The sequence below is a fragment of the Triticum dicoccoides genome, chromosome 7B, assembly GCF_002162155.2.
Source record: "Triticum dicoccoides isolate Atlit2015 ecotype Zavitan chromosome 7B, WEW_v2.0, whole genome shotgun sequence".
Taxonomy (NCBI): domain Eukaryota; kingdom Viridiplantae; phylum Streptophyta; class Magnoliopsida; order Poales; family Poaceae; genus Triticum; species Triticum dicoccoides.
The window spans coordinates 45,529,478-45,551,156 of NC_041393.1; the positions used below are offsets into that span (position 1 = coordinate 45,529,478).

Here is a 21,679-nt window from a genome sequence, read left to right on the forward strand (position 1 = left end):
GACAACCGCTAGAGCTGCCCCTATACAGCCCATTGCTCAGAGTTTCAGGTTTCTTTCAATTTTTCTCTCCCTTTCTAATAATAGCATCATGTTGTTTATTTGTAGCTCCAGTTGCCTTCAATGAAGAAGAAGGCCAAGAACGGACAAGAGAAACTCAGTCAGACGAGTGAGATAGCTGCTGCAATCCTGCCCACACGACGGTGCACGTTGCTGACACGTAAAAGAGGCGTATGCCCGTGTCATACGTCGTCTGTGAGAGCGATCCCGCCGCGGTCGCCGGTCGGTCTGTGTCACCGTCGCTGCCCGCCCCTGGTTTCTATGCCGACGGCGAGCCACGTGCCTCGTCACATCACGCTGACAACTCGACTGTCCATGCCAGCCACACGTCTATCGTCGGTAGCTTCCGATAAGTGTACATCCAACCACTGCTGACTGCTCGCCGTTTCTTTCTTTCACTTGTCTCAAGCCCTCCCGTTTCCACCCACGCCGTCGATCGGCCCGTGGTCACCACCGGGCACCGGCGACATGGATCCCCTCCGCATACTCCTCCCCCGCGCCCAGGCTCAGCCATTGCTTCCGCTCCCCGCCGGCGTCCCAGCACGGAGCGTCAGCCCCCGCCTCGTCCCGCGGCGACGGGCGCGCCGCCACCGCAACGGGGCCGCGCGGATGCTGCCAGCGTCGGCCGTGGCGTCCGAGTCGCCGTGGACGGAGCAGGAGCCGGCGTCCGGGGAGAAGGATGAGCGGTTCGACTGGCTGGACCAGTGGTACCCCTTCGCCCCCGTGGAGGACCTGGACCTCGGCGCGCCGCACGGCAAGATGGTGCTGGGGATCCGCGTGGTGGCCTGGTACGACCGCGGCGCCGGCGAGTGGCTCGTGTTCGACGACGCGTGCCCGCACCGCCTGGCGCCGCTCTCCGAGGGCCGCATCGACGACAAGGGCCGGCTCCAGTGCGTGTACCACGGCTGGTGCTTCGACGGCCGCGGCGCCTGCAAGTTCATCCCCCAGGCCCCCGCGCTCGGCCCGCCAGTGCACAACAACAGCAAGGCGTGCGTTGCATCGTACCCGTGCGTGGTGCAGAACAAGATCCTCTGGTTCTACCCGCGCGCCGAGCCGGAGCACAGGGACGTGCTGCAGAGGAAGCGGCCGCCGTTCATCAAGGAGATCGACGACCCCTCCTTCGTAACCTCCTTCCTGGTCAGGGACATGCCCTACGGGTGTGTCTACCGCGCGCAAGCCGATCGTGTTCATTTTCTTTTCTGAATCCTCCTCCATTGATGTACGGAAGCTGCACTGCATTCCGCAGGTACGATGTGTTGGCGGAGAATCTCATGGACCCTTCTCACGTCCCCTACGCGCACAAAGGCTTGCTCCGCGGCCTCCCCCGGCTTGTAGACCCCGGCAGATATGTCCCTGCCCTCATACTCAAAAATGATCCACTATGCTTCCCTGAATTTCACTAACCGGGAAGAACCTTCATTTCTTCTTCTTCACAGAGGAGTACGACAAAGAAGGCGGCGTGCCGATGGCGGTGAAGGTAGAGGATTCGAGCGTGAATGGGTTCGCGTCGTCGCAGGGCCCCGGCTACTCCAAGTTCGTCGCACCTTGCACGTACTACGGATCGCCGGCTTCAAAGAAATCAGAGGTACGTAGGACTAAGAATTGGCCAGTCCCCTGTCAAACACGGAACAGCAGTTGAGCACACGTTTCCTCCTCCATTCCGGCCTGTGTGCAGAAGAACAAGCCTCACATCATGCTGGTGTTCATCATCGTGCCGGTCGCTCCGGGGAGGAGCAGGGTGATGTGGGCCTTCCCGAGGAACTTCGGCCTCTGGCTCCACAAGATCACGCCGCGGTGGTTCGACCACATCGGCGTCAACGCCATCTTGGATTCCGACATGTACCTCCTCCACATCGAGGTACGAAGCCATTCCCCTCTCAGCTCATGATCAGTGATTCCACTGGATCCGATTCAGGCCATTGATGAGTGAACCAAATCTTCTTCATCTTCTCTACGTTTCGTTTCAGGAGCGCAACTTCGCTAAGGCGGGCATCGAGAACTGGCAGAAGAGTGTGTACGTGCCCACGTCGTCGGACGGCACGGTCGTCGCCTTCAGGAACTGGTTCAGGAAGTACTGCAGGTTCCAGGTCGGCTGGGCCGCCCCGACGGTCGACCAGCTGCCGGCGACCCCCACCAAGGACAAGCTCATGGACAGGTACTGGTCGCACGTGGCGCAGTGCACGAGCTGCAGCGCCGCCCTCAAGGCCATGAAGGCGCTCGAGGTGGCCCTGCAGGTGGCGTCGATCGCCGTCGTCGGGCTCCTCGCGGTGGCCAAGGGGACACTTCTCACGTCGGTCGTCCAGCGGGCCGTCATCGTGTCCGCGGCTGTCCTGTGCTTCGCGGCCTCCCGGTGGCTCGCGGACTTCATCCAGAAGAACTTCTATTTTGAGGACTATGTCCATGCTTACAAGTGACTTAGCAAATCATCCAGTAGGGAAAATTATCTGTAGGGATATACGTAGAAAATACATCTAGGCCCGTTGTTTCTAGTCCAAAGATCAAGTTTGAACACAGAACAACACGCTTCTATCAGGTACCACACGTTCTGAAACAATGTTGCCGCTCCCAGAACAAGCCAAGGATTGCACTAGGATGTGAAACCTATTGAGCCACGGTCTCACGGCACCACCAAAGGCCAGTTTGTCCTTTTGTATGAATTTCATCATGACAACGAAACATCACCACTGTAAGGTTTCGATCAAGGTGGTGGTTGAACACTGTTTGACACGAGAAAAATGTCTTAAACTCCGGAAGAAGGGGAGAAGGAGTGTATTCCTAAAAAAGAAAATTATGCAGACGTGCCAGTGTGCCATAGTATATAGAAAAGGAGATAGGGGAAACAAGTATTTCATCAATCTGATTAGAGAAATAAAATTACAAGATCCCATAATAAAATTACAAGATCCCACAATAAAAATGTAATCTATCATTGTGTGTAATTTCTTGGAACGAGACACACAAACAACTTTGAAAGATGCATGCATTTGAACTGGCATATTGTATGTGTTGATTCTAATTGACGCATTTGAACATCGAACTAGAATTTAATTTGAGATGAATTGCCTATGTATTGAACTCAAATTGATGCATATTTATTTCAGTTTAATTCATGTTCTACAAATATATGATGTACAGAATTTAATCGCTGCACATAACTAGAAGTTCATATGGAAGGCGTACTGGCATAGATGAAGCATACTATTGATTTGGCACTCCTTTATATCCCCGTATATTCTTTTGTCTTGTTTTTGTATATTTTGTTCGATCGTTAAGCAGTGAGTTTCAGTTCTGCATATATTCTGGAACTGAGCAAAGTATGCTCGAGATTCTAAATTTTTTAGGGTTGTGATAACCCACAAGTGTAGATGATCGCCAACAACTTTCAAGGGTAAAGTATTCAACCAAAATTTATTGATTCGACACAAGGGGAGCCAAAGAATATTCTTGAGTATTAGCAGTTGAGTTGTCAATTCAACCACACCTGGATAACTTAGTATCTGCAACAAAGTATTTAGTAGCAAAAGTGGTATGATAATAAAGGTAACAATAGCAAAAGTAATATTTTTAGGTTTTGTAGTGATTGTAACAGTAGCAACGGAAAAGTAAATAAGCGAAGAACAATATGTGAAAAGCTCGTAGGCAATGGATCAGTGATGGATAATTATGCCGGATGCGATTCCTCATGTAATAGCTATAACATAGGGTGACACAGAACTAGCTCCAATTCATTAATGTAATGTAGGCATGTATTCCGTAAATAGTCATACTTGCTTATGGAAAAGAACTTGCATGACATCTTTTGTCCTACCCTCTCATGGCAGCGGGGTTCTAGCGGAAACTAAGGGATATTAAGGCCTCCTTTTAATAGAGAACCGGAACAAAGCATTAGCACATAGTGAATACATGAACTCCTCAAACTACGGTCATCACCGAGAAGTATCCCGATTATTGTCACTTCGGGGTTGTCGGATCATAACACATAATAGGTGACTATAGACTTGCAAGATAGGATCAAGAACACACATATATTCATGAAAACATAATAGGTTCAGATCTGTAATCATGGCATTCGGGCCCTAGTGACAAGCATTAAGCATAGCAAAGTCATAGCAACAGCAATCTCAGAACATAGTGGATACTAGGGATCAAACCCTAACAAAACTAACTTGATTACATGGTAAATCTCATCCAACCCATCACCGTCCAGCAAGCCTACGATGGAATTACTCACGCACGACGGTGATCATCATGAAATTGGTGATGGAGGATGGTTGATAATGACTACGACGACGAATCCCCCTCTCCGGAGCCCCGAACGGACTCCAGATCAGCCCTCCCGAGAGAGATTAGGGCTTGACGGCGGCTCCGTATCATAAAACGCGATGAAACTTTCTCTCTGATTTTTTTTCTCCCCGAACATGAATATATGGAGTTGAAGTTGAGGTCGGTGGAGGTCCAGGGGGCCCACGAGACAGAGGGGCACACCCAGGGGAGGGGGCACGCCCCCACCCTCGTGGACAGGGTATGGGCCCCCTGGTCTTGATTCTTTCGCCAGTATTTTTTATATTTTCCAAAAAGTGCCTCCATGGATTTTCAGGACATTCCGAGAACTTTTCTTTTCTACACATAAAACAACATCATGGCAATTCTGCTGAAAACAACGTCAGTCCGGGTTAGTTTCATTCAAATCATGCAAGTTAGAGTCCAAAACAAGGGCAAAAGTATTTGAAAAAGTAGATACGTTGGAGACATATCAACTTCCCCAAGCTTAAACCTTTGCTTGTCCTCAAGCAATTCAGTTGATAAACTGGAAGTGATAAAGAAAAACTTTTACAAACTCTGTTTGCTCTTGTTGTTGTAAACATGCAAAGCCATCATTCAGGTTTCAGCAAATATTATGAACTAACCATACTCACAATAACACTTAGGTTTCACAATTACTCATATCAATAGCATAATCAGCTAGCGAGCCATAATAATAAAACTCGGATGACAACACTTTCTCAAAACAATCATAACATGATATAACAAAATGGTATCTTGCTAGCCCTTTCTGAGACAGCAAAACATAAATGCAGAGCACCTTTAAAGATCAAGGACTGACTAAACATTGTAATTCATGGAAAAGAGATCAAGTCAAGTCATACCCAATATAAACCAATAATAATGAATGCAAATGACAGTGTGCTCTCCAGCGGATGCTTTTTAATAAGAAGGGTGATTACTCAACATAAAAGTAAATAGATAGGCCCTTCGCAGAGGGAAACAGGGATTTGTAGAAATGGCAGAGCTCGATTTTAAAATAGAGATTGAATAACATTTTGAGCGGCATACTTTTGCTGTCAACGCAACAACTATGAGATGGCTGTATCTTCCATACTACATGCATTATAAGCAATTCTCAAATAGAATGGTAAAGGTTTATACTCCCCCAACCACCAACAAGCATCAATCCATGGCTTGCTCGAAACAACGAGTGCCTCCAACTAACAATAGCCCTGGGGGAGTTTTGTTTAATTATTTTGATTTGCTTTGATCTTTTTGGATCATGCGACTGGACATCCCGGTTACCGGCCCTTTCTCGTGAATAAGGAGCGGAGTCCACTCCTCTTGAGAATAACCCACCTAGCATGGAAGATATAGGCAGCCCTAGTTGAAACATGAGCTGCTCGAGCATACAAAATAGAATTTCATTTGAAGGTTTGGAGTTTGGCACATACAAATTTACTTGGAACGGCAGGTAAATACCGCATATAGGAAGGTATGGTGGACTCATATGGAACAACTTTGGGGTTTATGGAGTTTGGATGCACAAGCAGTATTCCCGCTTAGTACAAGTGAAGGCTAGCAAAAGACTGGGAAGCGACCAACTGAGAGAGCGACAATAGTCATAAACATGCATTAAAATTAATTCACACCGAGCACAAGCATGAGTAGGATATAATCTACCTTGAACATAAATATCATGAAGGCTATGTTGATTTGTTTCAACTACATGCGTGAACATGTGCCAAGTCGAGTCACTCAATTCATTCAAAGGAGGATAGCATCCCATCATACCACATTATAATCATTCTAATAGCATGTTGGCACGCAAGGTAAACTATTATAACTCATAGCTAATCAACCATGGCACAAGCAACTATAATCTCTAAATGTCATTGCAAATATGTTTACTTCATAATAAGCTGAATCAGAAACGATGAACTCATCATATTTACAAAAACAAGAGAGGTCGAGTTCATACCAGCTTTTCTCATCTCAATCAGTCCATCATATATCGTCACTATTGCCTTTCACTTGCACGGCCAAACGATGTGTATAATAAGAGTGCACATGCATTGGACTAAGCTGGAATCTGCAAGCATTCAACTCAAAAGTCAAGACAAGTAATATGGGCTCTAAGTTAAATAAACAATCATGCATTTGGGAGCCACTAAACATTTTCAATATGGTCTTCTCGACCCCCAAAGGAAAGAAAAGAAAATGAAACTATTTACACGAGAAAGCTCCCAACAAGTAAGAAGAAGAACTAGAAATCTTTTTGGGTTTTCATTTTAAATGCTACTACAAGCATGGAATTTAAACTAACTATTTTTTTTGGTTTTTCTCAAGGTTTATCAAACACACAAGAAGAAAGCTAGAAAAATAAATTTAAACTAGCATGGATAATACAATGAAAGATTATGAGCACCGACGACTAGTGTGTGAACATGAATGTAAAGTCAGTGAGAAATACATACTCCCCCAAGCTTAGGCTTTTGGCCTAAGTTGGTCTAGTACCAAGGACCGCCTGGCTGATATCCGTAAGTGAAACTGGGGTTGTACTGCGATGCAGCGGCAACCGCCTCCTGAGCTGCGGCGTGTTAGCGAGCTGCCTCCGCTCTCCCCTCGTGTTCAGCTGCTTCCTCCCTGGTGATTGCCTGATAATCAAAAAGGCAGGGAGTAGGAAGAGTAACATGGACGACGTTGCGTCTGTCATAGATTAGTCGATATTGGAGGAATTGTTCATTCCTCCTTAGAAATTGATGATTGACCATAGCTTCATAATCCAAATAAACAGGAGGTATCAACATATCTCCCTCTCGTGGGGTCATACCAAGATAATTAGCCACACAGGTTGCATAAATTCCTCCAAATAAATCTCCATTTCTACTATTATTCTGCAACCTACGTGCAACTATTGCCCCCAAGTTATAACGTTTATAACCTGACACAACACTCTTGAGGACACAAAGATCAGGGACACACATATGACATGCTTCACCTTTACCGTTAAAGCATCTACCAATAAAGAGAGCAAAATAATGTATAGCAGGAAAATGAATGCTCCCTATGGTAGCTTGTGCTATGTCCCTAGATTCCCCCACAGTAATACTAGCAAGGAAATCTCTAAATTCAGATTTGTGAGGATCATTGATATTACCCCACTGCGGGAGTTTGCAAGCAGTTGTGAAATCCTCTAAATCCATGGTATAAGATGTATCATAAATATCAAATATGACACTAGGAGAATTACGTGCACAGTTATATTTAAACCTCCGCACAAAGAAATCAGTCAATTGATAGTACTGAGGACACTTATCTTGTAAAAAGTCCTCCAGCTCAGCATTACGCACAAACGCGTCAAATTCCTCCTTAAAGCTTGCTTCGACCATAAAATTATCGGATGGCCACTCACAAACTCGTACATCCGCGTCCCTCGGCAATTCAACATCTTGCTCACGTATGGCAATCCTAGGTCCTTTCTTCATCGAGGAACCACCTTGGTACGTTCTTCTAAGCATAATTCTTTTTCTAAAAAAATTCTGAAATTTTAGTAACTTCAAAATAAAAGTGAATAAAACTAAACAAGATTGATAGCAACTACTCCTACAAGTGCCTAGAGCCTATATAATGCATTGGAATTGCTTGGGACCTCATAAATTTAACATGCAAGCTCAAGAACATGGTCACCTATGCAGCAAAATTTTGCAATGAATAAAGAACTAGAACAAAAATTAATTGGGCCAATGGAGGAGTCACATACCAAGCAACAATCTCCCAAAGCAGTTTTGTGAATGGAGCTTTGAGCAAGGAGATCAAAAATCGCAGCAAAATGAGCTAGAACTCGTGCTTGAGCTGGATGGGGATTTTTTTGGGTAGAAGATGAAGTGTGTGGGTGCTGGCATAAGTGGAGGGGGCCCACCAGGGGCCCACGAGACAGGGGGCGCGCCCAGGTGGGGTGGGCGCGCCCTCCACTCTCGTGGCCTGGTGCTTGCCCCTCCTGCAGTTTTCAGTGCCTAAAATCCTCAAATATTCAGGGCATTTGGAGCACTTTTATTTTTGGGCTATTTTTTTAATGCACGAATAATTCAGAAAACAGACGGATAATATTACTTTTGCGTTATTTATTCTAAATAACAGAAAGTAAAAAGAGGGTACAGAAGGTTGTGCCTTCTAGTTTCATCCATCTCGTGATCATCAAAATGAATCCACTAACAAGGTTGATCAAGTCTTGTTAACAAACTCATTCTGAATAACACGGAACCGGAGAAATTTCGAACAACACTAATTTACCTCAATGGGGATATGAAAATCCCCAACAATAAGAATATCATACTTTTTCTTGACAGTAGGAAGAGGAAATTCAAAACCACCAATAATGATAGTTGCAACTTTTCCAATAGAATTGATGCTATGAACTTGAGATTGTTTCCTCAGAAAGTGTACCGTATGCTCATTACCATTAACATGAAAAGTGACATTGCCTTTTTTGCAATCAATAACAGCCCCTGCAGTATTCAGAAAAGGTCTACCAAGGATAATCGACATACTATCGTCCTCGGGAATATCAAGAATAACAAAGTCCGTTAAAATAGTGACATTTGCAATCACAACAGGCACATCCTCACAAATACTGACAGGTATAGCAGTTGATTTATCAGCCATTTGCAAAGATATTTCAGTAGGTCTCAACTTATTCAATTCAAGTCTACGATATAAAGAGAGAGGCATAACACTAACACCGGCTCCAGGATCACATAAAGCAGTTTTAACGTAATTTCTTTTAATGGAGCATGGTATAGTTGGCACTCCCGGATCACCAAGTTTCTTTGGTATTTCACCCTTAAAAGTGTAATTAGCGAGCATGGTGGAAATTTCAGCTTCCGGTATCTTTCTTTTGTTTGTAATGATATCTTTCATATATTTAGCATAAGGGTTTACTTTAAGCATATCAGTTAAGCGCATACATAAGAAGATAGGTCTAATCATTTCAGCAAAGCACTCAAAATCATCATCATCCTTTGACTTGGATGGTTTAGGAGGAAAGGGCATGGGTTTCTGAACCCATGGTTCTCTTTCTCTACCGTGCTTCCTAGCAACAAGATCTCTCTTATCATAATGTTGATTCTTTGATTGTGGGTAATCAAGATCAACAGCAGGTTCAATCTCTACTTCATTATTTTTGCTAGGTTGAGCATCAACATGAACATTATCACTAGGTTCATGTTCATCACCTGATTGTGTTTCAGTTCCAGAGATAGAAATATCATTGGGATTCTCAGGTGTGTCTACAGTAGGTTCACTAGAAGCATGCAAAGTTCTATCGTTTTTCTTTTTCTTATTTTTAGAAGAACTAGGTGCCTCTAGATTATTTCTTTGAGAATCTTGCTCGATTCTCTTAGGGTGGCCTTCAGGATATAAAGGTACCCGAGTCCTTCTACCAGTTCTCGTAGCCACTCTAACAGCATAGTCATTTTTATTATTTAATTCATCAAGCAAATCATTTTGAGCTTTAAGTACTTGCTCAACTTGAGTAGCAACCACAGAAGCATATTTGCTAATGAGTTTAAGTTCACCTTTAACTCTAGCCATATTATCGCTCATGCGTCCTATCTTGAAAGCATTATTCTTTAACTCTCTACCAACATAAGCGTTAAAACTTTCTTGTCTAGCCATAAAGTCATCAAATTCATCTAAGCATGGGCTATGAAATTTAGTAGAGGGGATTCCAACTTTATCATATCTATAGAGAGAATTTACCTTTACTACCTCTGTCGGGTTATCAAGACAATGTGGTTCTTCAACAGGCGGTATATTAAGACCATGTATTTCTTCAATAGGTGGTAAATTCTTAACATCTTCAGCTTTTATACCTTTTTCTTACATTGATTTCTTTGCCTCTTGCATATCTTCAGGACTGAGAAATAAAACACCTCTCTTCTTCGGAGTGGGTTTAGGAATAGGCTCAGGAGTCGGCTTAATTCGTTCAGGAATTGCCTCAGGAATTGGCTCAGGAAGAGTCCAATTATTTTCATTAGTGAACATATTATTCAATAGTAATTCAGCTTCGTTAACTGTTCTTTTCCTGAAAACACAACCAGCACAACTATCCAAGCGGTCCTCGGAAGCATCGGTTAGTCCATTATAAAAGATATCAAGTATTTCATTTTTTAAGAGGATGATCAGGCAAAGCATTAAGCAATCGGAGAAGCCTCCCCCAAGCTTGTGGGAGACTCTCTTCTTTGATTTGCACAAAATTATATATTTCCCGCAAGGCAGCTTGTTTCTTATGAGCAGGGAAATATTTAGCAGAGAAGTAATAAATCATATCCTGGGGACTACGCACACAACCAGGAGCAAGAGAATTATACCAAGTCTTAGCATCACCCTTTAATGAGAACGGAAATATCTTAAGGATATAAAATTAGTGAGATTTATCATCATGAGTAAACAGGGTAGCTATATCATTCAACTTGGTAAGATGTGTGCCATAACAGTTTCAGATTCAAGGCCATAAAAAGGATCAGATTCAACCAAACTAATAATCTCAGGATCAACAGAGAATTCATAATCCTTATCAGTAACACAGATAGGTGAAGTAGCAAAAGCAGGGTCAGGTTTCATTCTAGCATTAAGAGATTGCTGCTTCCATTTAGCTAATAATTTCTTAAGATCATATCTATCATTGCAAGCAAAGATAGCTCTAGCAGCTTCTTCATTCATAACATAACCCTCAGGAACAACAAGCAATTCATAATCATTGGGAGAATTTTCATCATCACTATCATCAATAATAGCATCTTCAATAACACTACAAGAAATATGTCAACTTGTGACCACCACTATTGGTCACTGAAAGTTCATGGTTTTTCATTTGCGACCTTTTTGTGACAAAAAAGAGAAGGTCAAAAGCTGGCGGTCGTAAACTGACTATAGCGACCTTTCTTCTGGAATGGTCAAAGACGTTTATGACCAAAATATGTCCACTGTGGCATTTTGGTCACTAGCAACCTCCCCAGGCCACGTAGGCATCCAGCGTGGCAAGCTGATGTGGCATAAGATTCAGCCCGGTCCAATTCGGTGTTTATATGGGCCGAGCCCATTAATTCAGCCCATTTACATTTTTTTCCTATGAATTTGTTGTCAGCTTCTTGGACCAAGCCCAACATTGCAGCCTTTTTATTTATATTTTTCCTATTATTTTTTACTAGCTACATGGGCCTAGCCCAGCAATTCAATGTTTTTTATTCTTGGCCATTGCCTTTTATAGTCCATTTTTTTCGCCCTCAACCCTTTTATAGTCCATTACTGTTTTGGGCCTCACCTTTTTACATTCCATATACTTTTTGGGCCTTGGCCTTTTCGTTTGTCCCACGGGTCATCTTTCCATTTCTCACACTTTGACAATAAACAAATGAAAAATATTTCAAATGGCAAGAGAACATATGAAACTGTAAAATGATAGCCAATATTAGCACCAAATATGCTGACTACTGTACAAATACAAAATTACAGTTCATACAACTAGATATGCTGGCTACTGTACAACATAACTAGCACTACATTATTACTCGCTACTCTTTACTTTGTCCGGCTTCAAGCTTCTTCAAATTTCTTCAGCCCAGAGCTCCTGTAAAGAGAGGTAACACCACACTTTTAGAGCTAGATCAAGGCACAAAATTTTTATTTGGTTGGGTCATGCTGCAGCAATCACATAGAAGCATAATTATAAGCACAAATACATCAATCATCTCAGTTCAAGCAAATCATCTATAGTAGCAAAGCATGAAAAAGGAAGCAGCACATGGCAGGAATGTTTACAACAGCTCAGTTGATGACTTCAAATAGGAATAATGTATACAAGTATAATACAAAAATATGAGAAACTATCATAGTACAGAAATGGTATCACGGATATATATAGCTAATATATCACAGTACTTCAATGACAAATTGAAATGTTTTACTCAATGTATGGAACTCAAAGAACTTTTCTGGTTAGTCACCAGCCTCGCGCATTTTACTCATACCAGTCTAAAAAAGACTACAACAGTACCTAACTAATGCTGCAAATTATATTGTCGATGCATACTTTGTGATGAGAAAAATGGTTAGATCATCATCCAACGACATTGAACAATTACGCCATACAAAAGAAACTGGCAGTTCTCCATCAATTGCTTGTTCAAGCTAGATTAGAGTTATAAATGAATGTTCAGACTGCCCCTTATATTTTATAGCTAGGATCACACATTGCAGTTGTAACCACAATGGGAACCTGATGATGTGCACATTTGAACAACCTGAGACACAAGTTACAGAACAAGCTACTACCTGATGCTGATGATGTGATACTACTACCTGATGCTGTATGGGAACCTCTCTTATCATTTGAACAAGTTACAGAACAAGCTACCGCACACATGTATTCACCGTCCTACTACCTGATGATGTGCTACTACTTCGAGGAAGAGGGGGAGGGAGATGGAGATGGAAATGCTACCTGCCGTTGTAGGTCTATCATGGTCGTGCTTGGGACGGTCGGAGATGGACTCCCCCATGTTGTGTACCATCTAGGTGGGAAGCATCCACCTCGCCCGTCTCCTGAGCGCCCCGCCGATGATGCCCCTGAGCATGTTCATGCGGCCACTGCACCACCCCCGCCCTGAAAACCAGCAAGACACCAAAAACGTCAGATCTGAGCCGTCCCTGCTATGCACAAACATAGTGGTTTGCATTAATAATTCTTATAAACACATGAAACTAATCCTAGTTGTAAACTGAATAAACATATGCAAAGTTCAGACCGAATAAGACAACACCATATACTTGTTGTGCGGGTATATATATATAATAAATCAACATTGTATCTTGCAAGTCAAGAGTTATCACAGAGAACAAGATACCATAAGATGAATGAAACTTTAGTTTTAATCACAGGCATCTGCAGTTGAAGCAAGTTGTTACCCAATATGGTTTTAATCGCAGAAGATCTAATTAATAAAAATCGCATCTGCATCCGCAGTTTACCTCGGTAGAATTGGTTTTAATCGCAGAACATATAATTGATAAAAATCAGTTTGCTGCTACTGTTATTGGAAAACTGTTGTCGATTTGTTTTGATATAGAAGGTAGAACTGGTAAAATCTGTTTGCTGCAACTCTGTCGTGGATTTGTTTTAATCGCAGACGACAGAATTGGTAAATAATATCCTACTAGCATGTAGCGACTAAGATTTAAGCAGGTATGACAATCCATATGTTACTATTCCACAAAGACAGCAAAGAGATATTCTAGAGGTGAAGTAAATGGGGCACATTTTGAGCCTGAATACAAGCACACGCCCTGGCCAGCCAAAATGTCACCTCTCCCTACAGAATGATGCCATGCTGTGGCTCCCATATTAGCCCACTAGCCAGACGGCACAACTACAGTAATTCAAATGACCCCAGTTATGTAGTTATGGTATCTTGTATCCTATAATTACCAGTTTTATTAGATAAGCTGAGATCACAAAACATAAGCAAGGTGAGAACTGCTAGTTCTGGTATCTTGTATCCTGGCCTACCAAAATGTCACCTCTCCCTACCTGATGTTGTATGGGAACCTCTCTTACAAAAAGAAAGCCTTTCTACTCAGGTGATGAAATGAAACTAGCATATAATTTCAGGAAAACACCAGTCCAAATCAGTGGTACCTATCAAGGGGTGGAAAGGCCACACTGGACATGACTTGAGGATAAGGGATTCTAAGGTATGCAAGCTTCAGACAAAAACTAGATACAGAATCACAGATAAGGGATTCTAAGGTATGCAAGCTTCAGAGGAGAGGAACACCAAATGTACTTTGATCCACTATGCAGTAAATTGTCTTCCCATACAGCTCCCCCCTTCTTCTAGAGCTTTCTGCCCACCAACAATGAACCATGAATCTTACGGTAAAGAAGCAATAATATCAACTAGAAGCCCAACAGAGTCACATGTCCTATATATACCTCTAAATTTTGAAAGTTCCAGTTGAACTCCTTTATCTTGTCAATGTTTTCCCACTGCAGGAACAGATATAGACAATCAATAAGAGCAAGCAGAAGTGCATAACACATAGTTGTCAAAATAATGCGCAACAGTAGATAGGTATGTGCATAGACCTCGGTTCCAATGGGGAAGGCCGACAACCAAAGATCCTCCTGAACACAGCAACACACCATAGGTCAGGATGAACGAAAAGCGATACAGCAACCTGGTAAACAAGGGACGATGCATTTATGCATACTCATGAAGTGGTCAGACACTTTAAATCATATAACAGAGCATCAAAAAGCGGTTATCAGGGTCAGCGATAGCAGCATGGTCAAAGAAACTTCTGACCGACAGCTCTATCAAAACCATTCGCACACTATCTTGCAGGCCAGTGCGCGTGTAGCAGAAAATCGGCACTGCACTGATCGTCTATATCTGTTCCTAGTGGGAAAATATGATGTGATTGGGCTGGCAAAAACATGCCCTGTAAGCCTCGCGGCAAAATCACTGATCGACAAAGATCGCCTGCACGACAAAGATGCATGAGAATTGAGAAGCAGGGGCGATTACCTTGTCCTGGTTCTCTCCGAACGGAGCGGCCTCGCTGCTCTGACCCACGAGGTAGCACAGCATGCAAGACACCACACTAAGCGCCAGAGAAGCACCGAGAACGGCGAGGATGCCGTACATCCTCCCGCTCCCGCTCCCCTTGGGCTGTCCTGGCGCCGCGGTTAACGGCGACGATGCGCCGCCGCACGAGGCTCTGAGGCGGCTGATCGTGACGCGTAGCCTGCAGGCGCGCGTGGCGTGGCAGCTCGCGTCCCTGATCCTGAAGCTCTTGATGCCGCACGAGCGCTCGGGCTGAACCGTGTCCTCCGCCGTGATGTCCCTCGCCCAGTCCGAAGTCGAGGAGCCACGGGCGCACGTACGACGCCGACGTTGACTTTGTCGGAGGAGGGGTCGGCGAGGAAGGCCTAGGTGACGCCGAGGGGGGTCCTTTGGCGCCAGCTCGATGTGGCCAAAGAGCGACGCCATGGCCCGCGCCGGGAGCAGGAGCAGCGCCAGGGCCCCGCGCTGCCGGATCACGGAGGCCGCACGGTGGTACATCGCCATGGCGGGCTGGCGAGAAGGGGGCGGAGGCGGCGGCGAGGTTCTTGGCCGGAGAAGGGGAGGAGGGGAAAGGTGGGAGGAAATCTATGGGCTGGTTGCGGTGGAGAGGAGGAGGAGAGGCCGCCGGTGGCAAGGTTTGGGAGGAATACAAGGGGGAATGGGATCGGGGAGACGAGGGTGGCGGCGGTGATGTGAGAGACAAGGGGAGTGAGATCTGGATCGAGCGAGGAGAGGGGGGCTGCTAGGGTTTGGGTTGGGTTGGGTTGAGAGGGGACCTGAGAGATGTTGGATCCATCGGATGTGGACGGTCCAGATCGGCTAAGGGGTGATCCGCATGAAGAGCTCTGATTGGTTCAGAAAAATTATGATTTAGAATAGTTTCTAAGTACTAAAACTAGGAGGGTTTTGTGAAGCAACTATCATAAATATTTTGCAAAATGGCACAACTAAAATTTTCTATCAATTTAGAGCATATTTTATGGATGATAGCCAGTTTGCATGCAATTTTTTATCTTTGTAGCTATTTTTAGTCATTATTCGAGTGCCCAAAATGAGTTTTTTTGTGAAGGGCCTACCAAATAATTGTTGAAAAATTGTACCAAATCATTTTTCTAAAATACTAGGACATATTTAAACCACAATTTACCAAATTGTTGGGTGTGAGAAGTTTTGGTCCACCTCTGGTGAAAAAGACAACTTTCCGCCGATTCAGCTGGAAGCGGGTCAAATTTGAACTGCAGCTGCCTCATAGTTTGCTCTTTATTTTTTCCAAAAATCATTTCTAGGTACGTAAGTATCCATTTAATAAGAGAAACATCAAAAGTTCTCCAAGATTGAACAACTAGCTAGGAACGGTCATGCCCGCCGTTTTGACCGCATTTTGAAACGGGCATAAAAAATTCAAAAAATAAATAAAAAATTGGAAAACCTTTGCATTGTGTCATTATATGTGACCAAGTTTCCAGGAAAAATAATAAACTTGCAATACGGTAATTATTTTAAAAAATTGTTCTCAGAAATGAGCTATCATGCATGAAGATTCATTGCTTTCAAGCCAAATGATCAATCTTATGGCCACATTCATGGCATAGTTTGTTCAAATGATCTCATATTGTGCACAAGGGTGCATCTTGGAATTCCAAACAATGTTGCCTAAGGGAGTTTTCATTTTCTTTGCACGGAAAATTCATTTTCCATTTTCCGAGTGCCCGAAATGAGATTTTTTGTGAAGGAACTACCAAATAATTGTTGCAAAAATGGACCAAATCAATTTTACAAAATACTAGGACATGATTAATGCACAATTGACAAAATGGTTGGGTGTAAAAAGTTTTGATCCACCTCTGGTGATAAAGACAAATTGTTGCTGATTTAGGTGGAAGCGGGTCAAATTTGAACTGCAGCTGCCTTGTAGTTTGCTCTTTATTTTTTCCAAAAATCATTTCTAGGTACATAAGTATCTATTTAATCAGAGACACACCAAAAAAATTCCAAGATTCAACCACTAGATAGGAATGGTCAAGCCCGTTGTTTTGACCGCATTTTGAAACGGGCATAAAAAATTCAAATAAAAAATAAAAAATTGGGAAACCTTTGCATTGTGTCATTATATGTGGCCAAGTTCCCAAGAAAAATAACAAACTTGTAATACGACAATTATTTTAAAAAAGTGTTCTCAGAAACGAGCTATCACGTGTGGAGATCAATGACTTTCAAGCCAAATGATCAATCTTATGGCCACATTCATGGCATAGTTTGTTCAAATGATCTCATATTGTGCACAAGGGTGCATATTGGAATGGCAAACAATATTTCTTAAGGGAGTTTTTATTTTCTTTGCATAGAAAATTCATTTTCCATTTTTCGAATGCCCGAAATGAGTTTTTTTTGTGAAGGACCTACCATATATTTGTTGCAAAATTGGACCAAATCATTTTTATAAAATACTAGGCCATATTTGATTCACAATTGACCAAATGGTTGGGTGTCTAAAGTTTTGATCCACCTCTGGTGAAAAAGACAAATTCCTGCTGATTCAGCTGGAAGCGGGTCAAATTTGAACTGCAGCTGCCTCATAGCTTGCTCTTTATTTCTTTCCAAAAATCATTTCTAGGTACATAAGTATCTATTTAATTAGAGAAACACCAAAAAAATTCCAAGATTCACCCACTAGATAGGAACGGTCAAGCCCGTCATTTTGACCGCATTTTGAAACGGGCATAAAAAATTCAAAAAAAATCAAAAAATTGGAAAACATTCGCATTGTGTCATTATATGTGACCAAGTTTCCAGGAAAAATAATAAACTTGTAATACGGTAATTATTTTAAAAAAGTGTTCTCAGAAATGAGCTATCATGCGCGAAGATTCATGGCTTCCAAGCCAAATGATCAATCTTATGGCCACATTCATGGCATAGTTTGTTCAAAATGATCTCATATTGTGCACAAGGGTGCATCTTGGAATTCCAAACAATGTTGTCTAAGGGAGTTTTCATTTTCTTTGCACGGAAAATTCATTTTCCATTTTCCGAGTTGCAAAATTGGACCTAATCAATTTTATAAAATACTAGGCCATATTTAATGAACAATTGCCAAAATGGTTGGGTTTCAAAATTTTTGATCCACCTCTGCTGAAAAAGACAAATTCCCGTCGATTCAGCTGGAAGTGGGTCAAATTTGAACTGCAGCTACCTCATAGTTTGCTCTTTATTTTTTCCAAAAATCATTTATAGGTAAATAAGTATCTATTTAATCAGAAATACATGGTTTGATGGCGAGACATCGAGGTTTGGACGGTGGCCGAGGGCCCCAACTCTAGAGCACGTAAGCTCGCATGCCCGCCGCGTGGTCACGGTGTGACCGTGGCGTTGCCATGTGTTCTGGGTGGCCTAGGCATGTCTAGTGGGTTGGGCACTCCCCAGGTAGGTGCTAGGAAGAAAATCACAACATAAGATTCTCACAAGGAGACCGATCGATGCTCAAACATGAATAAGTAGCCAAGTGTTTGATTTGCGGTACGGGAAATGCACATGGCTAATGGGCGTGAGTTTTGGCTGAGGATGATCAGTTACTAAGAAGACCGTCTTCACAAATTTTCACCTCAAAAGGAGGAGCCTAGGTGGTACTTGATTTGCAAAGTACCACACTGGACATAAATACGAATGTTGAAGCTGGGCTCAAAATAATGAATGGATTGAGCTGGCATTTGGTGGAGGATGGTTATTTGGGCATAGGAAAGCACTGTAGAAAATCGATACCATTTGGACATGCCAAAGTGGTACTTCCTTCACAAAGTGCTGCTCTGAACAGAATAGGAAAATGAATATTTTCAAATTATTTTTGAACTAGGCAAGGAATGTTTTTGGTATATTTGATGAAGATATGATCCAAAACATTTATGAGATTTTTTTGGGAATTTTTGGAATAACAGAAATATAGGTTGCTTCACAACCTAGGGCAAAAACTACCACATGGACATGACACATAGGCAAAACTGATGAGATGGCGCCTAGTCATCACAACCCACCACAATCTACAAGGCTATGACCATCTATATTGGTCATTAACAACTAGAAATAAGGCATCGGACTAGCACTGTTTGCTTTGTGACCATTTCGTGTAAGGAAATTACGACCTTTCTGACCAAAATGGTCGCAATGGTATATGGTTTGGAGCCCCCCGAACAGCTTTTGACCAATTGGTCTTAAATGGTCATAGATCTATGACCAAATCTTCCAGGGTCACTGACAGAAGGTCACTAGTTGACATATTTCTTGTAGTGTAATTTCATTCCCCTAACTCTAGCAAGTTGTCCATCAAGAAATTCACCTAATGGAAAAGTAGTATCACGCACAGAAGTAGTTTCATCATAAGTATCATGCAAAGCAGAAGTGGCATCATCAATAACATGCAACATATCAGAATTCATAGCAGTAGCAGGTTTAGGTGTCGCAAGCTTACTCAAAATAGAAGGAGAATCGAGTGCAGAGCTAGATGGCAGTTCCTTACCTCTCCTCGTAGTTGAGGGATAAATCGTAGTTCTGTCGTCTTTCAAGTTCTTCATAGTGATCAACAGATATAAATCCCAAGTGACTCAGAGAATAGAGCTATGCTCCCCGGCAACGGCGCCAGAAATTATTCTTGATAACCCACAAGTGTAGGGGATCGCAACAGCTTTCGAGGGTAAAGTATTCAACCCAAATTTATTGATTCGACACAAGGGGAGCCAAAGAATATTCTTGAGTATTAGCAGTTGAGTTGTCAATTCAACTACACCTGGATAACTTAGTATCTGCAGCAAAGTATTTAGTAGCAAAAGTGGTATGATAATAAAGGTAACGATAGCAAAAGTAATATTTTTGGGTTTTGTAGTGATTGTAACATTAGCAACGAAAAAGTAAATAAGCGAAGAACAATATGTGAAAAGCTCATAGGCAATGGATCGGTGATGGATAATTATGCCGGATGCGATTCCTCATGTAATAGCTATAACATAGGGTGACACAGAACTAGCTCCAATTCATCAATGTAATGTAAGCATGTATTCCGTAAATAGTCATACGTGCTTATGGAAAAGAACTTGCATGACATCTTTTGTCCTACCCTCTCGTGGCAGCGGGGTCCTAGAGGAAAGTAAGGGATATTAAGGCCTCCTTTTAATAGAGAACCGGAACAAAGCATTAGCACATAGTGAATACATGAACTCCTCAAACTACGATCATCACCGAGAAGTATCCTGATTATTGTCACTTCGGGGTTGTCGGATCATAACACATAATAGGTGACTATAGACTTGCAAGATAGGATCAAGAACACACATATATTCATGAAAACATAATAGGTTCAGATCTGAAATCATGGCACTCGGGCCCTACTGACAAACATTAAGCATAGCAAAGTCATAGCAATATCAATCTCAGAACATAGTGGATACTAGGGATCAAACCCTAACAAAACTAACTTGATTACATGGTAAATCTCATCCAACCCATCACCGTCCAGCAAGCCTACGATGGAATTACTCATGCACGGCGGTGAGCATCATGAAATTGGTGATGGAGGATGGTTGATGATGACGACGGCGACGAATCCCCCTCTCCGGAGCCACGAACGGACTCCAGATCAGCCCTCCCGAGAGAGATTAGGGCTTGGCGGCGGCTCCGTATCGTAAAATGCGATGAAACTTTCTCCTATTTTTCCCCCGAACGTGAATATATGGAGTTGGAGTTGAGGTTGGTGGAGGTCCAGGGGGCCCACGAGATAGGGGGGCGCGCCCAGGGGGAGGGGGCGCGCCCCCCACCCTCGTGGACAAGGTGTGGGCCCCCTGGTCTTGATTCTTTCGCTAGTATTTTTATATTTTCCAAAAAGTGCCTCCGTGGATTTTCAGCACATTCCGAGAACTTTTCTTTTCTACACATAAAACAACATCATGACAATTCTGCCGAAAACAATGTTAGTCCAGGTTAGTTTCATTCAAATCATGCAAGTTAGAGTCCAAAACAAGGGAAAAAGTGTTTGGAAAAGTATATACGCTGGAGAAGTATCAGGCTGTATTTTGTATTTCGACCCAGGCCCCCAAATTCCTGGAAACGGCCCAGCTCCATGCCCTACTAGCCCGGCCAGGCTAACTGTGGCGATTTTGTGATCTCTTGGTTTCCGGAGCCTCAGAAGGCTCCCGGTTAATTACTCCCACGGGTTGCTCCGCGGGATACCTCGGATTGAGCTATGTGGTCGTCTTCGCTTTGCGTTCTCCATGCATGGTGATGGTGATGTGTGTGTGGGTGGCGGCAGGGCCTGTGTCCTCATCGGTACACGCGCATGTCGGATTCAAGGCTCCACAGACCCAAAAATGGTTCGAACTCTGGGGCATGTGCGAAGAACTCAACCTATCCAGCCTACTGGCTCGTCGCCCCACAGCCTAGCCCATTTGTGTGAGCAAGGAAGAAGATGAACACAGGAGTTTACCCAGGTGTGGGCCACCTTGCGGTGTAAGACCCTACCCCTGCTTTGTGGTGGATTAGCCTCACGAGTGGCTGAAGATGAACTAGTACAAGGGATGAACAACCTCGCGAGGTTGGGGGTGAGGAATGAGTCGAGCCCTTCCACGGTAGTGGCTAACCTATATTTATAGTGGCATCGGTCCTCTTCCCCCAAAACTTAGGCGGGAAGGGATCCCACATTGGCCAATTTAAAAGGGGACAAGTATTACATCTTATCCTGGCGAAAG

General features: G+C 43.3%; 1 protein-coding gene and 1 long non-coding RNA gene across 2 annotated transcripts; one reads left to right on the forward strand and one right to left on the reverse strand.

Moving 5' to 3' along the window:
- The first annotated feature begins 436 nt into the window (after positions 1-436).
- On the forward strand, positions 437-2,793 carry LOC119338469 (protochlorophyllide-dependent translocon component 52, chloroplastic-like). The gene is made up of 5 exons (XM_037610801.1): positions 437-1,214; positions 1,304-1,402; positions 1,492-1,642; positions 1,733-1,915; positions 2,025-2,793. The coding sequence occupies exons 1-5, from the start codon at positions 526-528 to the stop codon at positions 2,469-2,471; spliced, it is 1,569 nt and encodes a 522-aa protein (XP_037466698.1). The 5' UTR covers positions 437-525; the 3' UTR covers positions 2,472-2,793.
- Positions 2,794-11,855: 9,062 nt separating this feature from the next.
- On the reverse strand, positions 11,856-14,558 carry LOC119336395. Its single transcript, XR_005162455.1, has 4 exons — positions 14,471-14,558; positions 14,318-14,371; positions 12,827-12,988; positions 11,856-11,953 (listed from the first exon to the last, which is right to left on the reverse strand). It is a non-coding gene; the product is annotated as an uncharacterized LOC119336395 (long non-coding RNA).
- Positions 14,559-21,679: the final 7,121 nt, after the last annotated feature.